Source organism: Tupaia chinensis, unplaced genomic scaffold, assembly GCF_000334495.1.
Source record: "Tupaia chinensis unplaced genomic scaffold, TupChi_1.0 Scaffold000688_1, whole genome shotgun sequence".
Lineage (NCBI taxonomy): Eukaryota > Metazoa > Chordata > Mammalia > Scandentia > Tupaiidae > Tupaia > Tupaia belangeri.
The window spans coordinates 3,643,334-3,663,591 of NW_006160211.1; the positions used below are offsets into that span (position 1 = coordinate 3,643,334).

Below are 20,258 nucleotides of genomic sequence, written 5' to 3' on the forward strand. Positions count from 1 at the left end.
TGAGTAACGCTTTCTATTGATATCTCTCTTCCCCTATACCGTCGTCCCCTCTTATCCATGAGAAATATGTTACAAGACTTTTCAGTGGATGTCTGAAACTGCAAATAGTACCAGACCCTATATATACTATTTTGCCATAAGCACAGCAATATGTACCTATGATAAAGTTTAATTTATAAATTAGACATAGTAAGAGAGTCATAATAACTGACAGAATAATTACAATAATATACTATAATGAAAGTCATGTGAGTGTGGTTTTTGTCTCCCTCTCACCCCAAAATATCCTACTGTGGTAACACAAGTGCCCTGCAAAACTGGAGGCCACATTGAAAACATGGGATCAGATCCCTGTGTCAGCCTGAAAACACGCTGGTGCACATGTAGGTGCTTAGGATCCTGAGGAGCTGGGGTTCTGAGGAAAGACGACCATAGCATGATGATCAGAGCATGATGAGACCTTGCTAAAGGTGCTTCTCTCTCACTCTTTTTATTTTGTGTATGTATGTGCACTCTCTAGCCAAAATATTTTTTTCTTCTTTTGTACTGTACTCATCTATTTTAGGACTGCTGTGGGTCATGGGTAACCAAAATCATGAAAAACAAAACAGATAAGGGGAAACTACTGCATATCTTTAATTCATCCTTGTATCCTAACTTTTATTCACTTTATCCATTCTGCTCTTTCCACTCCCTTAGCCTCTTCTAATGTCATTTGCACTTACAACCTATGGTCAATCTAGGATTCCTCATTTCTTGGCTTTTGCTGTGCCAAACTGGTTTACTCACTAGAGTTCTTTTTTCTACATTAGTTCCCACATTTTGTAGTACGAAATTATTAAATTATTACTTAATTCAATTAAATTATTATTATGAAAAATGCAACCTGGTTATTTTAACTTTTTATAGTAGCATCCATTTTTATTCTGTTAGATTGTTTCCACTTTAAAATCAGGAAATCTTGGGAACCAGCAGTTAGCATAATGGCTATGTCGCTGGACTCCCACGTAGTCGACCGCGGTTCGTGTCCCGGACCCAGTGGTTTAAAACTCACACCGGGTGCGTGTGCGTGCATGCCCAAGATCCCGAGAGGAGAATGGAGGAGAAGGGATTGCAGCGTGACCATCCCCCCAGGGGGTGATTTCTCACTTTCTGTCTCTATGTCTCTCTCTGTCTGTCTGGCGAGCGCATGGGCCCTATAGCGAAAACCTCTAAAAAAAAACAATCAAACTCTCTTCCTGTATCCCCATTCTTCTCCACTTTCTACTTCACCTTTTTTTTTTCTTTAGTTTGCCTGAGAGCATGTGTGCTTACCAGAGAGAGAGAAAGAGGGAGAGAGAGAAACGGAGGAGGCACCACCTCCCCAGGGGGAATGGCAATGTCACCCTCCCTTCTTGTTTTTGGGACTTTGGACATGCTGGCACACATGTCTCAAGCCATTGGATCTGGGACTTAAACCAGAGTCAGGCACGTGGGATCCAGCCACTTTAACCACTGCCATGCTGGCCCGTCTACCTTACCTTTTCTATTTAGTCCATTTCTGGCCAACTGTTAAATCAGACACTTGGAGCCAGTAGGTGGAGTGGTGGTTAAGGTGCTGAATTCCCACATAGCCAGCTGTAGTTTGAGTCCCAGACCCTGCAGTTTGAGTCCCAGACCCAGTGGCTTGAAAAATCACAATAGATAAATAGATAAATATTTATGTATGTATGTATTTTTAAAACAATCAGACACTATAATGGGTTTTTCTCTACTGAATTTAACAGGTTAAACTGTCACACACACATATACATACACATACATATATATATACACACACATATATACATACACACACGTGTATATATTTAAAAAAAAAAAAAGACATGAGACCCATGGGTCAAAGAAAAAGATGTTTATTACTCATGGCAAAAACAGCAATCAAAGAACATCTTGAGCCAGCCCATAGTGTGGTGATTCAGGTTGCTATATCCCACATGACCAACCACACTGTTTGAGTCCTAGACTAGCAGCTTAAAAAATATGCCAGGCATATGTGAATAAATCCCCAAAATCCTGAAAGGAGGGAGAAATGGAGAAAAAGAGATTGCAGCATGATCCTTCCTTATCGGGGGAGGGGATGCATGCTCACATTCTTTCTGTCTCTCCAGGGAGAATGCTCACTCTGGAAGAAATTCTTTTTTAAAAAAGTAATATCTTGGCCAATTAGCCTAGTGGTTGGGTGAGCCAGATCCCACATGGCCCACCACTGTTGGAATCCTACCCCTGAAGGCTTGAAAGACATGGCAGCAAGTGTGCCTGTATGTCCTAAATCTCATCAGGATGAGAGTAGAAAGGGGATTGCAGTGTGACCATACCTTATTGGGGGGGTCCTCTCTCTTTCTCCCTTTTCTATGTTTCTGTCACTGAAGCAAGAACATGACCACTAGCAATTTAAAAAACAAACAAACAAACACCTTACATCTGGTCCCCTAGCCCCAGTCGCCTCAATTCCATAGGGCAACACTGTGAGGGGCCAAATGTCATTTGCACCAGCAGCGGAGTATGCCACAAGACAGGGACCCTGAAATGAGAAAGAGAAACAGACCAAAACAGACAGACATTTACTTCAAAATATAGGAAGAGCTTCACTAGGGAGAGAGAGGGAGTATTTATTCCCCCTGAAATGTTCTCAGAGAAATGTTCTTCATCTTTATTATACTAGTCAGGAAATAAATCTTCTCTCTGACCTTAAGGTAAACACTATCTCTAACTTTGAAGGATGCTTGCTCCACAAACACCTTTGCTCAAAGATTCAGACCATGCAAAAACATGACGTATTTGTAGAGAATTGTCTTTCAACACAGGTTTTCCTAGGTTTCTCTTAGCTTCAAATATCTCTCATCTAGTCTGTCCTCACCGCCTCTGTCATCCTATTTCCTATCAACTCCTTACACTTCTGTTCTATCATTCTACAGGAAACTATTCTCTCCAAGGTACCAGTGACACACCAGTCACCCCATCAAATGGTCTTTTCCTAATCATTCTTGACTTTTTGCAGAATTGAACAATGGCTGCACTCTATTCCATTTCACTCTGAACTACTTTACTGTTTTCTATGACTAATCTGATTGTTGTATTTCTCTTCCCTCTCCACCTCTCTTTTCTTCACTCTTGTTCTTTTTAATTCTATTAAATGTGACTATCTCAGGTTGGTATCTCATACTAAATTTTTTCCACAAATGCCTTCTATTCTGAGTCTCAGCCACCGTCTCTTTAGGTGACTGTAATTTTTTTCCTTACATCCCAAAGCTCACTTGTCTTCTTTATTTTTACTTAAATGTAGTAAATTTTAAAAATAATCAATTCCACAACCTGACTTTTAAATTTCTTTTCAATTATGCCCTCATTCTATCAAATCTTTAAACTCAAAACTTGAGACTATGGTTGAGTGGATGCACTTAAAAAATTCAAAACTTTTTTTTTCTTTTTTTGCCATAGGGCACTTGTACTCACTGGAGAGACAGAAAGGGAAAGTGAGAAATCACACCCCTCCCCCCTGAGGATATAGCCACGACACAATCCCATTTCCCCCATTTTCCTCCTGGAATTTTGGGCATATACACACATATATATAGCATGAGTTTAAAGTCTCTGGGTCTGGGACTCGAATCATCAGTGATGTGGGAGTCCAGCACCTTAACCACCATGCCACCTGCTGGCCCCAAATACTTTTTTTTTAAACTACAAGAAGGCATGTGCACCTACCAGAGAGAGACAGAGAGAAGAGGCATGGTCACGCCACAATCCCTTCTCAATCTTTTCATCCTATCTGGATCTGGGGTATGCACACACTTGTACCTGGTGTGATGTTTCAAGCCACTGGGACAAGAATTTGAACTTCAATCTGCCATGTGGTATCCAGTACACTTAAATACTAGGCTATGGGGCCAGCCTTCAAATTCACAACTTTTGGAGCCAGCAGGTGGTATAGTGGTTAAGGGCACTGAACTCCCACATGGCCAACTGTGGTTCAAGTGCCAGACCTGGCAGCTTGCTTTCTCACTTTCTCTCTCTCTCCCCCCCTCCCTCTCTGGTCAAAATTTAAGTGAATAGATAAATAAAGTTAAATAAAATAATTCTTTTAAAAAGATTCATGACTTTTAGCTAGAATTATCTGCCTCACTCTAATCTATTTCCCACATCATTGTCACCTTTTAAAAAAAAATCAGTCATGGAATTATATTACAGAGTTTGTAAAGATTAAAGCCTAATTATTTTGCAGTTTATACAAGGCCTCCATGATTAGATGACTGCCTACTCCTCCAGCTTCAGCCTCTGCTGTATTTCCCACATTCCCTCACACCACTCCACCCTACCCACCTTGGCCTGACTTTACTGCCCATTTAATCACTTCTCAAAACTTACTGTGAACCACACACTGTGCTAGGCACTAGTACTCCAAATCTGAATAAGGTGTGGACTCTGTTAAGAAAGAACTTAATATGTAAGTAAATGCTGTAGAATATGATTAATAAAGCAAGGATATAAAGTGGTTTCTCTCTCCCCAAAGCATTTAACATGACAGTATAAAGGATGCCTTGGAATTTGTCACACGAACATTAAGATATTCCAGGTAAAGTACAGATATGTACAACAGCACAGATCTAAGAAATCAAACCCCTTTTTGGAGAGTTATAAATAATCCAAAATGACCAAACCATTGATTGTTGGTGGGGTTAAAAGGATGCAGGTTGAGAAGGTGGGGTTAGATACTAAAAAAAACTTTCATGTATCAAAGGAGTGTGTTCTTTTTCTTGCAATAGTATGATCAGATTTCCTTTTTCTAAAAAAAAAATTGTTCCATCATAATAGTAATTTATTAAGATAGGAATCATTGATCAGTATTACAACTAGTAGATGAAAGTTTGAAGAATAAAGGATATTCACATAGTTTCTAAATATCTCTTCATATGATATTTATTAAATACAAAGGGGAAAACAGTAATTAATGGGCAAAACAGTAATTAACAGTGGCAAAAACTCAGAAGATGCTACATTAATTAGCTTATCAAAGTTAATATCACAGTAATGGGACAAATCAACATGAGGAGACTCCTGATATAATACACTGAGAAGAATGCAACAGCATCACGCCTGTGATATTCCTACCAAAATACACGATCTGGGACCAGCAGTTGGCATAGTGATTAAGATGCTGGACTCTCACATGGCCAACCGTGGTTCAAGTCCCAGACACAGCAGCTTGAAACTAAAGCTGAACACATATGTGTGCATGCCCAGGATCCCAGGAAGAGTGTGGAAGAGAAGGGATTACAGCATGGCCATCCATCAATTCCCTATTTTGGAGTACCTATATAAAAATCTTCAATAAATTTTCATTATCACAGAACAAAATTCAGTTCACTAAATAATGACTTGAGACTTTCCATACTATTCTTTCAGAATATAACATGTTTATTTCAGGGATTTCTTTTTTTATGACAAGGTTTCACTATGTCTTGATCCTCCTGCCTCAGCCTCCCCTTATCTGGGACCACAGGCATGGACTACCTCACCTATAAAGAAAGTGATTTCTCTCTTTCTTTCTTTTTTTTTTCACAGTTGTGGGGGTTTTTTGTTTTTTGGGGTTGTTTTTTGTTTGTTTGTTTGGTTGGTTGGTTTGGTTTTAAAGAGGTTTTTTTTGCCATAGAGTGCGTGCGCTCATCAGAAAGAGACAGAAAGCAAGAAATCACCCCCCGGGGGGATGGCCACGCTGCAATCCCTTCTCCATTCTCCTCCAGGGATCTTGAGCATGCACACACACATGCCCAGCATGAGTTTAAGCCACCAGGTCTAGGACTCGAACCACAGTCAACTACATGGAAGTGCAGTGACAGCCATTACGCCAACTGCTAGTCCCTCTTTCTTTCTTTCTTTCTTTTTTTTTTTTTTTAAGAAATCAATTTTTGCTATAGAGTGCATGTACTTGCCAGAGCAACAGAAAAACAGAGAGACAGAAAGTGATCACCCCCCAAGAGGGTTGGCCATGCCACAATCCCTTCTTCATTCTTTTCTTGGGATTTTGGGTACACACGCACACGTGCCCAGCATCTCACTTTTCTTTCTGTCTCTTTCTCTGTCTCCAAGGAGTACATGTACCCTTAGCAAAGAAAAAAAAAAAAAAAACCTCTAATTACAAAAACAAAAAAATGCACACCCTAAATCTGATTGTAAAAAGACATCAGATAAGCCCACACTGAGAGGCATTCCATAAAATTGCTGGTCTGTACTTTTCAAAATTGTGACTATCATGAAAGAAAAGGAAAAAAAAAATGAATGCACATGAAATTTGTATTTTTTTCCATAAAGGACATTATTGAGACAATTGGCAACATTGAATAAGGTCTGTTAAGTGAGATAATAGTGTCATATCAATATCCAGTTTCATAAATTTTTAAGGTGTTTTTCTAAGAGAATTTTTTGAAAAAGTATATGCATTGGGACCAGTGGATGGCGTAATGATTACATAGCCGGACTCACACGTAGTAGATCACAGTTTGAGTCCTGAACTCTGCAGCTTGAAACTCAGGCCCGTGTACGTCCATGCCCAAGATCCTGGGGGGATAATGAAAGAGAAGGGATTGCAATGTGGTCATCCCCTCTTGGGGATGATTTCTCGCTTTCTGTCTGTTTTTCTCTCTCCAGTGAGCACACACTCACTATAGTAAAAATACCCATAAATTTTTTTAATAAATAAAAAGTATTCATTAAGTACTTAGAAGGTAACATTATACAATTCGTTCTCAAATGATTTTTAAAAATCACATATATGGGACCAGCAATTAGCGTAATGGCTATGTTGCTGCGCTCCCATGTAGTCGACCGCGGTTCGTGTCTCGGGTGACTTAAACCTCACGCCGGGCATGTGTGCATGCCTGCCCAAGATCCTGAGAGGAGAATAGAGGAAAAGGGATTGCGGCGTGGCCATCCTCTCTGGGGGGTGATTTCTCGCTTTCTATCTCTCTGTCTCTCTCTGTCTGGCAAGCACATGCGCCCTATAGCAAAAACTTCTCAAAAAAAAAAAATAATCACGTATAAAGGAACCATCCAGAGGCATGATGGTTGAGGCAGCTGGATATCCCACATGGCCAACTGTGTGATTTGAGTCCTTGTACATGCATGCCCAAAATCCAAAGAAGAGAATGGAGGAGAAGGGATTGTAGTGTGGCCATACTCCCAGGGATTGAAACCTCTGTCTCTCAAGCATGCACATCTTATAGCAAAACTAAAAAATTAAGTAAAATCCTTCTAGCACTCTAACTCAGCTCAAATGTGACCTCTTTTACAACATCCTCCCTGACTCTGCAGTTGTTCCTCTTACCTCTCACTTCTTACCTTTTCCTGGATTTAATTAGACTTTAATTAGTCTTTGTCCCTTCCTAGATTTTATGATAGCATCTTTTGCACTTAATCACAACCCTATTTCAACAGTCTTATTACTAGTCTTTCTGCTTCTATTCTGTAGTTCCTCTGTAGTAGCCTATACTTTTTTTTTTTCCCAGAGGGATTTTTGCTATAGGGTGCATGCATTTACCAGAGAGACACAGAAAGCGAGAAATCACACACATACCACTGCTCAGGAGGTATGGCTGTGCCACAATCCCTTTGCCTCCATTCTCCTCTTGGGATTTTGAGCACATATACACATGCGACCAGTGTGAGTTTTAAGCCACTAGATCTGGTATACAAACCACAATCAACTACATGGGAGTCCAGTGACATAACAATTACACCATCTGCTAGTCCCAGTAGCCTGTACATTATTGCCAGACTAGTGACATCCTGTATTTTGGAATACCTATAAAAAATCTTCAATAAGTTTTCATTATCCAGTTCACCAATAACAACTAGAGACTTTTCACACTATTCTTTCAGAATGTACCATATTTATTTCTGTTTTTGTGTGTGTGTTTTGGGGGATTTGTTTTGTGTTATGATAATGTTTCACTATGGTTTGATCCTCCTGCCTTAGCCTCCCCAATATCTGGGACCACAGGCATGGACTACCTCACCTATAACATGTTTATTTCAAATTCTACTTACCTACCTGCCTAGCTTCATTCAATAAGTATTGGAGCATGTGACCTTTGCAAGGTTCTGTGAAGGAGGGAAGTTTCCTAAATATAATAATACACTCATTGTCTTTGTGTCCACTTTTTGATTCCTTGTTTCCTTTTACTACTTCATTCCACAATGGGAGAAAAAAAATTTTGAGAACTCTCAGCCTTATTTACATTTAAGTAGAAAGTTCTGTTTTTAGACAAAACATAAGTAATGTAATGAAGTGTAGAATAGGTGGCAAGCCATCTAGCATAATATCTGGCTCATAACAAAAGTCCAATAAACTTTTACACTGAATTAATTCTGCTTAAATATTTTAGGGTAGAAATCTTTTTTTCTTTATGAAAGAGAGAGAGAGAAGGGAAGAGTGACAGAGGTAGACATTTTCTGACAGGTCTCATGTGTCAGGATTCTCCCATCCCAGCCTTCCGTTAGTGAAGATTACAGGTTTGTGCAAATGTAAACTGCGTGTTCACGTTAGCCTGGGAACCAAACAGGGCCTCCTGTGTAGTTTCAGCCTCTAAGCAGGGATGCTACCTGTATACCACCAACGTTAGGCCTAAAGGTAAAATTTAAAACTAAAATAAGTTACTAATTTAATAATTTTAGGCTTTGGAGACCTATTTTACTCATGGTAGTTTAACTGTTAACATTTGAACCTTATCTGCTATCATTATTTGTAATTGTATTACTTTAAAACACAAAGGCAAAAAAAATTAGGAATACTACTATGAGTTGCATGTGCTTTCAAAATCTTTCTGTACTCTCTTTATAGGTAATATGTAAAGTCAGATGTGCCACTGAACTTGACAAACACAAGTAAGTTTCACAAGTATCTAAATTTTCATCTAAAAATTCTAAGCCATTAGTTTATTAATATTAATGTTTATTATCTAAAAGATCTAAAAAATTTTTTATAGCATACTTCTAAAAGTAGAAGGGAATGGTTGTTGGGGATGTCTTACAGAGTTTCATAGAAAATCAAGTAGTTAGACTGGTTCAAAGAATGGATTGAGTTGGGCCAGCAGGTGGTGTGGTGATTAAGGTGTTGGATCCCAAATGATCAACTCTACAGTTTGAGTCCTAGACATGGCAACTTGAAAAATACACCAAGTATGTGTGCATGCATGCCCAAAATCCTGAGGGGAGAATGAAGACTGGATTTTGGTGTGGCTGCCCTTCTTGGGGGGTGATTTCTCACTTTCCCTCTCTCTGTCTCTCTCTGGTGAGTGCAAGTATCCTATAGCAAAACCAAAAAACAAACAAAATTTTTTTTAATTACTTATTTCTTTAATTCTATTTGGGTTTTGTTTTGTTTTGTTTTTTGGTGGTGGTTTTTTTTTTTCCAATTTGACCAGAGAGTGATAAAGAGAGAAAGGAAAAGGAAGAAAGCAAGTCGCCAGGTCTGGGACTTGAACCACAGTCAGTAATATGGGAATCCAACACCTTTAATCACCACAACACCTGCCAGCCCCACAAAAATAAGCTACTTGAATGAAGCCAATACTCCCCTTTTTTTTTTCTTTCTTTTCTTTATTTAGGTTTTTGCCATAGGGCATGTGCACTCACTTGTGGGGTTGTGGGTAGGGGGAGGTGGACAGTTAGGGGGAAAGTGAGAAATCACCCACAAAGGGGGATGGCTATGCTGCAGTCTCTGCGCACACACCCACACGCACGTGTGCACACACACACACACACACACACACACACACACATTTTCAAGCCACCAGGTCTGGGACCAAAACACCATACCACCTGCTAGCCAACTCCCAACTTTTTTTTTTTTTTTTTTTTTCCCGCTAGGCCCTATGCTCTCACCATGAGAGAAAAAGAGAAAGCACTACCACCACCCCACCACGACCATGCCAAAATCCCTTCTCCTCCATTCTCCTCTCAGGATTTTGAACACACACATACACTTGCCCGATGTATTTTTCAAGCTTTGAGTCCAGGATTTGAACCATGCAGTCGGCCATGTAGGATCCAGCCATCTTAACCACTATGCCACCTTGTTAACCCTCTAATCTCTTTTTTGCTGTTTAGCCAGTGCTGCTTCAAATACCAGATGTGGCTTCATGAAGTCCATACATACTAAAGTTAGGCTCTGCTGTTTGGGGTGATAAAGTATAGTGTAGTTTCATGAAATAAAATGTTTCAGTCCTGGTTAATCTCAAAACTGAAAGTGCTCAGCTGTGGAGTCAGAATAGGGTCTTCACACCCAGTTCTTCTACTAATTAACTTGCCAATTATGCAACTCATTTAACTTTTCCATGTTTTAGTTTCCTAAACTACTCTAGATCCCTGGATATTAGATCATTCCAAGGTCCTTTTAGATTCCAGTCTATGTAATTGTTTGCATCATTTAATCTGAGAGAATATTAAAATCTAACTTTTCAAACTAAACTGTATTTTTGCATGTATGCTTAACAAAGTTTGCTTGTTACAGACTACACATGACTGACCTTCATTTTATCTTGTGTAAACCATTTCCAAAAGCGGACAATGCTCTATGAGTTCCTTTATTGAAAATGATACAAAATAGAAAATATCAAGAATGCCAAATAAATTTCTGGATTATATGTGTTTAATTTGGGAATTACTATTGAAGAGACAGCTGTTACTGCTACTTGATACACATATTTGATACACCTTACTAGAGTTTTTATAAGGTGGTCTAATTTCTTTAGGCGGAAAGGTTAGGCATTTCACATTCAGAGTTGGTCTGAATACACAGTAAATATGCAGCTTTTAAGATGAAGCAACAATGAGTGCTTGAATCTATTAATATTTATACTGGCCCAATGTTCTTTAGTCAATTTTGAAAGCAGTGCTTACTATAATAATCAGAAGTTCATAAGATTGAACATTGTTTATGATGTGTTTTCTTTACATCTTAAAATTAATACTTCATCAGTTTAAACTTAGATTACAGTGTATTAATTTTCCAAGCAATTTATTAAAGCCCTGTAATTCTTAGAATGAAAAAGTCAGTGAAAATATGCTTAATAGTTATAAAAATAAAAAACTCAGGCCTGGCTGGTGGCTTACTGGATAAAGTAGTCACATCTCACATGGCTAACTGCATGGTTCAAATCCTGCACCAGGCCACTTAACAAACACGCCAAGCACATGTGCATAATGTACCCAAAATCCTGGCAGTATTGGAGATAGAGGAGAAGGGATTGTAGCATAGCCACACCCCACCAGAGAGGGCTTTTTTCTTTCTCTCTTCTTCTGCTCTCTGTATCTTTCTCTGGTTGAGCACATGTACTCTCCAGCAAAAATAAATAAATAAAAAATAAAAATTTAAAAAGTAGGTTATTTGAAATAGTGTTAAAATAATCCTATTATTTTTCTTTCTGGTAAAGGCAACTGAATTCAAGTTCACATAAGATTATTTCTGAACTAATGTTTAAAAATCTGTGCCAATTTAAAATGGTTTAGGCCCATAGCTGACAACACAGTTCAAATCCCAGCCCCAGCTGCTTGAAAAATATGTAGGATATATGTGCCCAAAATCCATAAAGAATTGAGAAATGGACAAGAGATTGTAGCATGACCACAACTCAATGGGAAGCACTCTCTGTCTCTTTACCTTTCTATCTATGGCAAACACACATGCCCTTAGACAAAATAAGAAAAAAATAAAACTTTAAATCTAATGTTTTTAAAGATTTGTTTCATTGTATTTATTATCATTTTTATTATTATTATTATTTTAATTTGCTGTAGGGCACATGTGCTCATGAGAGAGAGAGAGAGAGAAAGTAAGCCACCAGATCTGGGACTCAAACTGGTTATGTGGGAATGCAATGCCTTAATCACCACACCACCTGCTGGCCCTGGTTTAAATCTAACACCGAAGATAACACCGAAGATAGCCCAAGTAACTCAGAGACTCCTAAGTTTGTATTTAAAGAAATTATGAACATTTTAAACTGAAGTAATTAGTGCACCCAACATGATATACTAGTTCATAATTAATTTCTCATTAGTTTTATAAATATCTAATAAACATACTTTTTCTTTCAGAATTCTACTGCATTTGGGCTTTATACTGGCAAGTCTTCTCTTTTTAGTGGTGAACTTGACTTGTGCGATGCTAGTCCACGGAGATGTTCCAGAAAATCAGTTGAAATGGACTGTGTTTGTTCGAGCATTAATTAATGATAGTCTATTTATTCTTTGTGCCATCTCTTTAGTTAGTTACATATGCAAAATTACAAAAATGTCATCAGCAAATGTCTACCTCGAATCAAAGGTGAGTATATTTCTTACATTTACACTTGAAAATCTATGTTCAATTTTTTATCCTTATATTCATGTTAACCATATATTAATAGCAAGTTTATATTCCTTTTTCAGAAAGCATTCTGAATGACAGGTACATTTTGAGCATGAAATAATAGTCACTAGAAATTAAAGGATATTCCAAACTTGGTCCTTCCTAGACAGTGGTTTATTTAAAAAGAAGCTTATACTAAGCATATTGTATGTTCTCTGACTACAATAGAGACTAATTAAATTAAATAAACCAGTATTTATATGAACGAATGAAAACTAATCTAGTATATAAAACCATACTAAAAACTTAAGATTTTGTCTGGTAAGGGTGGTACTATTGCCATTAAACAAATCTACTAGGGCTGACTGGCGGCATGGTGGTTTAGGTGCTAGACTCCCTTATGGTGAAACATGGTTCAAGTCCTGGACCTGGCGACTTTCTTTCTCTCTCTCTCTTCTCTTCTCTCTCTCTTTCTCTCTCTTTGTGGTTATCAAACTTTAAAAATAATAATAGTGATGAACAAAATTAAACTTTAAAAAAATACAAAAATTTACCAGGTTATATCTACATATACTTGGACAATTCATGTTAAAATGTCATATAGATAAATGGTACTTATTTATATAAAGTTTCAGAAAATGTTACTCCACACTAATATCAAGTCCATATGGTATCTGAAATAGCTATAGTCATGTAGCTAAATGTATAAATGCTTTGCTTCTCCCTTTCCTTATGCTTTGTATCACCAAACAGAAGTTAAATGCTAGCCTGTGAACAAAGCACCATGGAAGTTTCTACTATCATTGCTTGACAGTGTGGTCAAGCAGTGAACTGGTCCTCCGGTGTGTGCATAGTATCAGGTGGGAACGTGTAGATATGTGGATATTGAGGTGTGGGTATATACATGCACATAGTTTTACAATTGCTTTTCAGGAGAGCTTGCTTAATTCAGCATCATTACCTATTCACTGAAGATAAGCAAGGTAGAATCAAAAACAGTTTCTGGAACATTTTTAAACTTCTATGTTGTCATTATCCTTAACACTGTCCTAATAGAATAAGGTAATAGAATTAAATGTATAGTAATCAAATCATCCTTTAAATTTAGGTGAAAACTTAAATTTTACTTTTTAGATTTTATTCAGGGTAGAATGTGTGTGCATGCTAACAAGAGAAAGACAGACAGAGAGGAGCACCTTGCAGAGGCTCTGGTCATGACACAATCTCCTTCCTCTAGCCTCTTGGATCTTGGGCACTCACACACCTGGCTGGAGTGTTTCAGGCTGGCCAGACCAGGGATTTGAATGATTGTTGCCATGTGGGAACCAGCATCTCCTGAGTAGCTCATTACTGCTGCACCACAGACCTGGCACATAATTATACTTTTTAAACATATTTCAGTGGAACGCCCCAAGGGAGATATATACTTATATGGAAAGAGAAAGAAAAAAAGAGAGACAAAAAGAGAGTCAGACTATCACACCTATTAATCTTACCATGAAAATTATTTTATTCGATTTCTACCTTAAAGAGTTTTTAGAATTTAAATATTTTAGCTAATTCTGCCTTTGTTATGCTGTTAAGAATAATACTGCCACTAGAAAGGACCAGCAGATGGAGTAATGGTTACATTGCTGGACTCCCACATAGCCGACCAGATTCAACAGCTTTAAACTCACGCCAGGTGCGTGTACTTGCATTCCCAAGAAGCAGCAGTCCTGAATGGTGTTTCGTAAACTGAAGAGGTACCTAGTTTACAGTTCTTTTACATTACATTTACAATAGTGCTTGTACAAGCTTGCCAAAGATAGAATATGGATCGCCAGTCTTTTCTTTTTTTTTGGAGAGGTTTTTGCTATAGGGCGCATGCGTTCGCCAGACAGAGACAGAGACAGACAGAGAGACAGAAAGTAAGAAATCACCCCCCAGGGGGGATGGCCACACTGCAATTCCTTCTCCTCCATTCTCCTCTAGGGATCTTGGGCATGCACGCACACGTGCCCAGCATGAGTTTCAAGCCACCAGGTCCAACCGCAGTCGACTACATGAGAGTCCAGTGACATAGCCATTAGACTAACTGCTGGTCCCCCCAAGAGGAATTTTTTTTTAAAGAATTATTTTATTTAACTTTATTTATTTATTTTAATTTGACCAGAGAGAGAGAAAGAGCCACTAGGTCCAGGATTTGAACCACGGTCGGCCATGTGGGAGTCCAGCACCCTTAACCACCACACTACACGCCAGCCCCCAAGAGGAATTTTTTTAAAGACTCAGACTTTGCTTTTCTATTTTCCTCTCCTTCTTTTACCTATTCTGTGTAATGAGATGCTCCATTCTTTGTCTCAATGAAATCTTTACCTACTTTATTTCTAAATGACACAAGTATCTGTCCTGTCTCTTATCCTTAGGTTATTTCATCATCCAGGAAAGCCTTTCTCTTTTCCAGTGCCATTTGTCCATACCTCATCCAGATTTAAAGATCTCACTACATAAGGTTTTCCCTTATGATCTCAGTTTGCTCCCTTTCAAATAAAATTTAGAATAACTCAGTATCTAAATTATCTTAAATTTGTTTTATTCCTCTCTAGATACTTACCAGTTTATACTTGCTATGTAGCATTTGTGTGTACATGCCTATTTTTTCTGAATAAATTCTGAGCTCTTAGAAGGCAGAGCCATTTATTATTCATATCTCCCTTGGTGCCTTACACTTGCAGGTCAGTGAATTATATTTGAATAATGGCCTACAAGTTTTATTTCTGTCCAGTTCCATACCTCATCTGCTGTTTGGATGTTTTTACCAGTCTTTACCTCATTCTTTCCCCACCCGTAACCCATACCTCTCTGTAACTCTCTAATTTCATCATTGTCATCATTCTCTCAATGATTCATACTCAAGTTTAGACTACTCTGGTCTGTATTTTTTTAGAAAAAAAATATTTATTTAACTTTATTTATTTTAATTTGACCAAAGAGGAAGAGGAACAGAGAGAGAGAAGGAGAGAGAGAGGGAAAGTGAGAAAGCAAGCCTCCAGGTCCAGGACTTAAACTGCGGTCAGCCATGTAGGAGTCCAGTGTCTTTAACCATCATGCTACCTGCCATCCCTACTCTGGTCTTTCTTCATACCTTGTCTCCTAAACCTGACTCCAGTCAACTTTTTCACTTAAAAATGTTTCTCTATCTATTTTTCCCATTTGAGCAACTTTGTAGGAATCAGTAAACATGCCCAAGGTCACACATGAACCAAGATTCAAACTCAGGTCTGACCACAGGTCTCCACTCAGTAACTACTGGTCCTCATGACCACTGGTTAACTCTGTTTACATCCCCTGTGTGTATTTATAATCTTTTAAGTATGCATTTATAAATAGCTATAATTTACATGTATGTTTGTTTCTAAGTGTTTTTGTTTTTAAGATTTTTGCACTCACCAGAAAGAGACAATGAGAGGGAAAGTGAAAAATCATCCTGAAAGGGGAAGGCCATGCTGTAATCCCTTCTCCTTACAAAGTTTTGCCATGCTACCCGCTCAAAAAATAAACCATTGTTGGGCCCAGTGGATGGTATAATGATAACATTGCTGGACTCCCACATAGTCAACTGCAGTTCGAGTCCCAGACCTGGCAGCTTAAAACTCACTTTGGGGGGAAGGAGGTGTTGGCAGGTGGCATGGTGTTTAAAGACTGACTTCTACAAGGCCAACCATGGTTCAAGTTCCGGACCTGGTGGCTTCCTTTCTCATGTTTCCTCTCTCTCTCTCTCTATCTATCTATCTCTATCTCTATCTCTATCTCTGTCTCTCTCTGGTCAAATTGGAGAATAATAATAAATTAAATTAAAATAAAATAATTCTTTAAAAAAAAAAAATCACTCCAGGTGTTTGTGTATGCCCTAGATTCCAAAAGGAGAATGGAGGAGAAAGGATTGCACCATGGCCATTCTTCCTGGGGAGTGATTTCTCACTTTCTATCTCTGTCTCTCTCTGTCTCTCTACTAAGTACACGTACTCTATAGTAAAAATCTCTTTAAAAAAACTAAACAAAAAAGATACATAAACCATTATATAATGCTATCATCAATGTATTGATATAAGTGTACCTTGTTATCTCTGCTCCATCAATGCATGGGTTCAAATTTTATTTATTTAGATTATTTTAACGATATGCCTTAAAAGTTTCAGTTTAGATTTATTTACTTGATATGCTTATATAATTCCATGTAGAGTTTAATTACCCATATTTTTTAACTATTTCTCAATCATTTATAGAGCAGAAGCTGGGTAGTTGTCTATATATTTGGTATATAAGTTTTCTGTGTATATTAAAATATTGCCTTTGTTGGGACAGCCGTTGTCATGGGCTAAGGCAGCTGGATCCCACATGGCAGACTGCACAGTTCAAGGCCCAGACCTGGTGGCTTGAAAGACACTCCAACTGCATGTACATGTGTACCTAAAATCCCAAGAGGAGAAGAGAAGGAATTATAGCATGGTGATCCCCTTCCCCCAGAGGTGTGCTTTCTCTCTCTGTCTCTCCAGTGAGCATACACAGCCTATAGCAAATAAAATAAAAATTTTAAAAAGAAAGATATAAACAACCTCCTTTTAAGGCTATATAACATTTCATCATATGCTAAAATTTAATTCTTGTCTTACTATAGGCCTTTAATTGGTTTTAAAAAGATACTATCAGCCTCCATATTGTTAATTTTCTTCAAAATCATTTTTGTTTTGTTTTTTTAAAAAATAAAAGTGAGTTAGCCACTTACTAATTACATCTAGAACTGTCTACCCAAGTCTCAGTTTATAGAGCACTTAATTATCCTTTATGTTATCTTTCTTATGATTTATTTTTTAATTTATACTTTATTCTTTTTTTTCTTTTAATTTGCCAGAGGGCATGTGTGTGCACCAGAGAGGACAAAAAGAGAGGTAAAATGCAAAAGCACCCCCAATGTGGGATGGTCATGCTACAATCCCTTCTCCTCCATCTCTCCCTCCTTTTGGGATTTTGAGCACACAAACACACACATGCACCTGGCATGTTTTTTCAAGCCACCAGGTCTGGGACTTGAACTGAATAATCAGCCACATGGGCTCCAGCTGCCTTAACTACCACAGTACCAGCCCGTGTTTTATTCTTTAAGCAACTGTAACAGAGCTGTGATTTAGTTCTTTTTTTTTCAAAGAAAGTACTTTCACTTGCTTTTAAAATACTAGTAGTTATTGGGACCAGCAGATGGCATAGCATTTATGGCACTGTACTGCCACATGGCCGGCCACGGTTCAAGTCCCAGACCCAGTGGCCTGAAACTCAAGCTGGGAGCATGTGTATGCATACCCAAGATCCAGGAGGAGGAAAAGGAATTGCAACATGGCATTTGGGGAGGGGTGATTTCTCACTTTCCCTTTCACTGTTTCTGTCTCTCTCTTTCTCTCTAGTGAGCATATAAACCCTAACCCCACCCCCCCAAAAAAAAATAAAATATATTCTGGGTATTATTGGGCCAGCCCCATGGCCTAGCAGTTAAGGGGCTGGATCCTGCATAGCCAACTGTGGTTCAAGTCCTGAACCCAGCAGCTTGAAAAATATAATGGATGCATATGAGAATATATTCCAAATCCTCACAGGATGGAGAAAAGGAGGAAATGATAGTGCAGTGTGACTACACCCTGTTAGGGGTACTTTCTCCCTCTCCCTGTCTCCCTGTCTTTCTGTGTCTCTCTCTCTACAGCAAATGCATGCACCCTCTGGCAATTAAAAAAAAAACCTAGTTATTATCATTTTAATTAATTCATTTATGCTCATTTTTTTTACTTATATATTTAAGGTTGTTACTTTGTTCCATATTTATGTCTTCACATACATATTTAATTCATTCTTTTGTAAACTAATACAGATACTTGGAGCAATATGTTCTCTCAAGTACTATTCTGGCAGCTTTCCATTATCTTAGAATGTTGTAGCAACATTCCTTATTTTACAAAAACAAAGAAAATTTCTGCTTGGATTTCAGCCATGTCTCAAACTTCACATATTTGCACATCAGTGTGAGTTAGATATTACTTCCATCTATATTCCTTTAGTTTACCTTGGAAGACAGTCTAAAATTCGTATATCTGTCTGCTAAGCACCCTAAGTTCCATAAGAAATTATCAATTTACCTTCTGCTTGATTGTCCATCTGGTCTGTAAATAATGTAGAATTTCTGTACTCCTGGTTCTTATCAGAGAAAATATCCTCTCAACTGATAAATTCAAAAGGTTAATTGTGAGAAAGATAACCTGAAGGATAAGCACTGTGTCCGTTCCATTCTAGTCTATATTTTATGCCCAGCCCAAACCAGATCACTGCAGTTGATAGCAAGACTACATTGTACTCTGGGTAGAATGTTTTCCCACCTACATTTAGACATCATGCTTTGGCCTACATAAAGATACATGAAAGAACTTTATTGTCACAAATTTATCTAAAGTCACTATTACATAATGTTTTGAGAATATTGTCTATGCAATGTCCCCAGGAAATATCTTTTTCTCAAATTCAGTACCAGGAGGAACTATTAATTAAATCTTTCTCTCATATGGCAATTAGATTGTTCAGAGGCAAATATCAATATATGGCTCACCTCTGTCAGCTGTAGATGACTTTATGATTTTCACTTTTAGTTCTGTCTTTTCCTCTGGTTTCAACGCACTTTTCTACTTTCTCACCCCCTTCTACCCACGCCCAAACACGTATACACATTCCTATTTTTTAATTTTTTGGCCTATATCTGTAACTGCTTCAAATTTTCTTTTGCAATGAGAGTGATGTAAATTTTTTTAAATGAGAGTGTATGTACTTATGGATATGTTTATATTTCTTTGGGGGGGATATATTCATTTGGAAATTAATACAAAAAGACCTTAGTGAGAGACAGTGTATCACAATGATTATAAAACAGACATGTGTGATCAGAGAAATAAGGGTATAAATCCCAACTCTGCTGCTTATTGGCTGTGATCTTCCATAAGTGATAGCATCTCTATGCTCATTTTTCTAATCTGTATGTAAACGTAAGGTTAGTATTGATATCATGAGATTAATTTGAGGATAAGGGTAGTACCTACCAGGCCAGCAGGTGATGTGGTAACTAAGGCACTGGACTCCCTCATGACTAACCATGGTTCAAGTCCTAGACCTGGTGGCTTGAAAATCACACTGGGTGCATGTGTGTGCATGCCCAAAATCCCAGGAGGAAAATGGATTAGAATGGATTTTGGCATGACCATCCTTCCCCACCCTCTCACCCTCACCCATCTCTCATCTCTCTCCAGCAAGCTCAAGTGCCCTATGGCAAAAACCTAAAAAATTATTAAAAAAAAAAAAAGGGACCAACAGTTAGCATAATGGCTATGTCACTGAACTCCCATGTAGTTGACCACAGTTTGAGTCTTGGACCCGGTGCCTTAAACTCACGCCAGGTGCATGTGTATGCGTGCCTAAGATCCCGAGAGGAGAATGGAGGAGAAGGGATTGCAGCGTGGCCATTCCCCCCAGGGGGTGATTTCTTGCTTTCTATCTCTCTGTCTCTCGCTGTCTTTCTGGCGAGTGCACATGCCCTATAGGAAAAACCTCTCCCCCCCACACACACAAAAAAAGAGTAGTACCTACCTTCTAAGATTATTGTAAGTATTAAATGGAGATGCATATAATGACTAGTATAATGCCTACCACTTAGGAAGTTCACATAAATATTAGCTATTATGGTCTTAATGTATACTAGGAAATGGTAACCTAGTTTGAGGAGTTCTTGAGTACCTTAAAATATTGACACAATTTATCTGTAGAGTGATCTTATATACTTAATCAAGTTCTTTTTTTTTTT

At 38.2% G+C, this 20,258-nt stretch overlaps 1 protein-coding gene across 1 annotated transcript in view; it reads left to right on the forward strand.

Annotated features, from left to right (window-relative positions):
• GPR137C (G protein-coupled receptor 137C) overlaps positions 1 to 20,258 on the forward strand; it is a 68,634-nt gene that overhangs the window by 31,089 nt on the left and 17,287 nt on the right. Inside the window, exons 4-5 of the mRNA XM_006160583.3 lie at positions 8,879 to 8,922; positions 12,136 to 12,364. Of these exons, the coding sequence (XP_006160645.1) occupies positions 8,879 to 8,922; positions 12,136 to 12,364 (273 nt within the window). The remainder of the gene's footprint in view (positions 1 to 8,878; positions 8,923 to 12,135; positions 12,365 to 20,258) is intronic.